This window comes from Littorina saxatilis, linkage group LG6, assembly GCF_037325665.1.
Source record: "Littorina saxatilis isolate snail1 linkage group LG6, US_GU_Lsax_2.0, whole genome shotgun sequence".
Classification (NCBI taxonomy): domain Eukaryota; kingdom Metazoa; phylum Mollusca; class Gastropoda; order Littorinimorpha; family Littorinidae; genus Littorina; species Littorina saxatilis.
Window position 1 is genome coordinate 10,749,710 of NC_090250.1, and position 5,000 is coordinate 10,754,709.

At 40.6% G+C, this 5,000-nt stretch overlaps 1 protein-coding gene across 1 annotated transcript in view; it reads left to right on the top strand.

Moving 5' to 3' along the window:
* Positions 1-5,000, top strand: part of LOC138968465 (CD109 antigen-like) — a 149,014-nt gene that overhangs the window by 9,054 nt on the left and 134,960 nt on the right. Inside the window, exons 7-12 of the mRNA XM_070341038.1 lie at positions 1,383-1,505; positions 2,361-2,445; positions 3,483-3,564; positions 3,954-4,026; positions 4,358-4,558; positions 4,894-5,000. The exon at positions 4,894-5,000 is cut by the window's right edge and continues 133 nt beyond it. Of these exons, the coding sequence (XP_070197139.1) occupies positions 1,383-1,505; positions 2,361-2,445; positions 3,483-3,564; positions 3,954-4,026; positions 4,358-4,558; positions 4,894-5,000 (671 nt within the window). The remainder of the gene's footprint in view (positions 1-1,382; positions 1,506-2,360; positions 2,446-3,482; positions 3,565-3,953; positions 4,027-4,357; positions 4,559-4,893) is intronic.

The window sequence follows — 5,000 nt, forward strand, 5'->3', positions numbered from 1 at the left end:
CTATAAATCCCTTAGTGCACTGGGATTGTTTCAATAACGATATTGTCAGTACCGCCAGAGAAAAAAGAAGATTCAAAACGCACACTTTGCTACGCGCATTTGGATAGGCGTAACTGTGTGGTCAGGTCGTATACAGTAGGATCTACTTTTGTGTGGGCTGTCTCAAGTGTGTCGTGCGTTCGTCACACGCAAACTCTTGTTTTAATTTCTGTTGGTAAATTCCAGTGTAGCGTTAAGCTAAAAAGTGATGATCTTTCATAGAGACCTCATTTTAACTCGGAGAAAGGACTATGCTCTTAATTATTTGCGATTCGAAACCTTCATCGAGCTTCGACAGACTTGACTGTGCAGAGTTTTGCCCCTTGCCAAGGTCGACGGAAAGCACATTTTCAAAATAAATGATTTTCGTGTGGTATCTTCACTCACCGGGGAGTCTGGTACTAAATATGAACGGTAAGAATGCTCTGAACCCTACACGTATTATATACCCATCGTTTTATCGTTCACATTTGCCCAACATGTTAATTTGCTGAACGGGATTTATGTCGTCTGCTAGTGCTACGCACTGCACTGAGTCTCATTTCAAAAACAAAAATTGCTCGTCTCAGTCGTTGCACTGAGTCTGCAAGCACGAGGCAGGCTGGTCTTATATATGACATATATGGTAAGAACGTTCTAAACCCTACACGTTTTCGATTCCGATTCTTCTTGCCTTGAAATAATAATTCGGAAACCATTCATTTACTGAACAGATGCAGTCGTATATATATCAGTGTAGTCTGCTACGCCGGCCGGTGCTGATCTAGCTGCTAGTCTACGTTATCGAAATAACACTTGTGTTTTCTGTTAGCTGCTGGGATTTGTATACTAACTCATCATTTGGTAATGTGGATAATAAGCTACATGCCACTAACATGGCATAATTATGAGAGGAATCTTCGCAAGTCGAAACTGAAAAATTAGACACAGCAGGTTCTATTTTTAGATTAGTGGCAACTGCAGGCGGCACAGGCGCATGCAATCTGTCAGAAAAAAACCATTTCTGCTTTTAATTAAAAAGCAGGAAATTTATGGTCATAATCATTGGTATTGTGGAGAATATAAGCTACATGTCATTAATTAATTCTGAGGATGAGAGTACAGTCTCGCTTTGGCAAAGGGTGTAAGAATACGCTCTGTGAAAAAGTTAGCGCACTCCAAGAGTGCGCTAACAGATTTAGCGCATCGCCATTAACCAATCAACTGGTTCACATCAGTCATGTGACACCAGTACTTACTGACAATTATTATTATTATTATTATTATTATTATTATTATTATTATTATTATTATTAAATATGTGCTTGACCAAAAAACGGAGTCTACTACTCGTATTTCAACAGCCACCCGGCAACAGCCATGCTCTGAAGACGTGGAAGAGCACCCGAGGTGCTCCGATCAACAGCTTCCAGTACGACCTGGATACTCACACCGTGCTCGGAGAATGGACCATAGTTATAGACAGCGTGAGTAGCAAGCGTGTGAAAGCAACAATAGAGATTGTCGGATTCGGGAAGATATTTTTTCTCTCTAAGTATCTATGTACCCCCATGGGGTTTGATGAATAAACCTTTACCTTGCCTTGCTTTGCGAAAAACTGCTCTACTGCTCCAAAAGGCTGGCGTGCGTAGATAGCCGCCGTTCGTCGCTGTATAAATAGGCTGCTGAAAAGATGACACACTCTTGGTAGTACCTGTGACGTGCAAGACAGGACTCATCTGAACGCAATTTGTACAGGGTGACCCACCCAAAAACAACGCAACCCACGAAAATGCTACTAACTTTTGCATCTATTCAACGAATTACTTCATATTTGGTGTAATTTCAGCTTATGCATGATGATATCACAAAGGTTTCTACTTATTTATTGGTGAAGTGGTCTGATTTTTGTGCTCTTTCAGGAATCGGCTAAAAAGTAGGAGGTTTGACATTTAGCAGTACGCTCTCTCACCAGATTTAAACCTTCCAAACTTATGGGAATATCTGCAGGTCCGAGTATACCAAAAAAACACCCAGATAATTGGTCATCTAAAAAAAACACCCAATGATAGCCAGGGTTGAATTCGCGCGGGTGTGTTTGCCGCTCAATGTGAAAACCTTCTACTTTTCCTGAAATTGGATATTTTGTTTGAAAGAGTACAAAAATCAGACCACTTGACCGATAACTTTGAAACTTTATGATATGATCTTGCATAAGCTGGTAACGTACACCAGATATGAAGTAGTTCGTTGAACAGATACAGAATTTATTAGAATTGTTATGGGTTGCACTTTCTATGGGTCACCCTATAACATTATGTATATTGTTTGGGTTTGTGCAGATCGACACTGGAGTCCGTTCCCACAGCTTTCAAGTGGGTTTGCAGCAGAAGAACTTCCAGACAGGCACGCAGGAAAAACAGTCAGGTAAAGTCATGGATCTGTTTATACAGAGAGAGGTAAAGTTATGGATCTGTTTATACAGAGGGAGGTAAAGTTATGGATCTGTTTATCCAGAGGGAGGTAGAGTCATGGATCTGTTTATACAAATAGAGGCAAAGTTATGGATCTGTTTATCCAGAGAGAGGTACAGTTATGGATCTGTTATACAGAGAGAGGTAAAGTTATGGATCTGTTATACAGAGAGAGGTAACGTTATGGATCTGTTTATCCAGAGAGAGGTAGAGTAATGGATCTGTATATGACAGGACTGGTAAAGTTATTGGATCTGTTGATATAGAGAGAGGTAAAGTTAAGAATCTGTCAATACAGAGAGAGGTAAAGTTAAGAATCGGTTAATACAGAGAGAGGAAAAGTCATGGATCTGTTAATACAGACAGAGGTGAAATCACGCATCTGTTTATGCAGGGAGAGGTGAAATTACGGATCTGTTTTTACAGAGACAGGTTCTGTCATGGATTTGTTCATGGATCGGTTTATACAGATAGAGTTTATAAAAATACCAGTTCAACATTGTTTTCGAGCTCAGGAACATGATCCTGTGTGTGTGTGTGTGTGTGTGTGTGTGTGTGTGTGTGTGTGTGTGTGTGTGTGTGTGTGTATGTGTGTGTGTGTGTGTGTGTGTGTTTGTGAGTGTGCGTGTGTGTGTGTGTGTTTGTGCGCGTGCATGTTTGCGTGCGTGTCAATCTCTGTCACTATGTCTCTGTGGGTCTAGCGGTGTATCTGTGCGTTCATGTGTATCTGTGTCTGTGTATGCTTAGTAAAAATTACAAGTCAATAAGATTACAAGGATAAAAGGACAAGAAAGGTTAGTTTTTAGAACGTTTGATTATAGACACAATTATAACGCAATGCTGTGTGTGAAGAAAAAAACGTTCGAATGTTTTGTCTATAATTAAACGTTCAGCAAGTAAACCTGTCTTATCTTTTTATTCTGAATTGTATTTCTGAATCTGTTTCATCTTTCTTTGTACACATTCAATGAACTGTTTTCGTGATTTCAGAGACCCGGAGCTTTGAGGTCAAGGTTTTCTTGCCCCAAACCATGAACTCTTCCACTGATATGGCAGGGTCCTTTGTGGCAAAGTCAGTCAAAACACACACTCGCACACACACACGCATACATGCCGACACACAAACATGCACGAAAACATACACAGTCACTCACAAACACACACACTTGCCGAGCTTTGGTTCAAAATAAACTCATTCAGCTTAAAATATTAACAACTTTATATTATCAAAGACTTTAATCATGTTAAGCTTTTAAATATGATCATCGTACTGATGCACATTTTAAGCTTGTAAATATGCTCATCAAGCTTTAAAAATGTAAGCTTTTGAATATTTTCGCTTTTCTCATTTCGGTCAATAACACCACGAAAATAATTTTCTGCTGATACGTTATGAGGTATACTTATTCTTGGTAATTACATATACCCAATGATGTACACTAATTCCTTGGTTAATTGCAGATACCCAATGGATGTGGCAGTAAAGGGCAAAGCAGATATTTACGGACCGGGGAATGTGCTGCAGACAATGCAGGTAATTCAACAATTATAACAAACAAAATAAAGGAGCTGACTGCTAATTAATCGTGATAAATCAGACACCACCTCTCAACTCCCTTTCCCACAACTCAAGAACAATAATATGATACATTTTGCCAATTTTTATTTTGAAATCGCCACAATAGTTTTCTGTCAGCAGCAGCAGCATCGTCGTCATCATCATCATCATCAGCAGCAGCAGCAGCAGGAGCAGCAGCAGCAGCAGGAGCAGCAGCAGCAGCAGCAGCAGCAGCATCGTCATCATCATCATCATCATCATCATCATCATCATCATCATCATCAAAGAAACGTGCTTTGTTTTTCAGTTTAGCGGAAACGGGTCCTTCGTCTTTCCTCGCGGTCTCCCGAGTGGCACCACTAATGTCAGGGTCAAGGTCACAGAGGACGAATCGGGCATCACGGGCAGCGGTGAATCGTCTGTGCTTGTGTACGCCCGTGACGTCAAAATCGAGTTCACTGAGCTGACCCCTGCAGTTTTTAAACCCAAGATCCCTTTCACGGCCTACGTAAGTGTGGCTCATGTCCTAGATTCACGTTACAATAAGGCCTTTCAGCACTTTTGAAAGAACGTCAAGAAAGTCTTTGAAAAGTGTCTCATAAATGTGTAAATGTATGTGAAGAATGCGTCTAAAAGACCTTTTAGGTCGAAGCTCAACGTTGTACTTGGGTGTTGCTTTGATCGTAACCTTGTATATTCTCAAAGAACTGTACCGTATCCTTATTCTTATCTTTATCATAAACTAACTCGGTGTATTTCACTAAACTCAAACATTCTCTGGCTGACTCTCTTTCTCTTTGTGTTCCATCATGTAATTCATAGTAATCTTTTCTTCTCTTGCAGGTGAAAATCTCAAACAACGCAGACGAGCCTCTGCAGATACCAGCGGGCAGCGTGTTCGGTACCGTGTATGTGTATGGGATCGGTCACTACAATCGACCGGCTCCGGC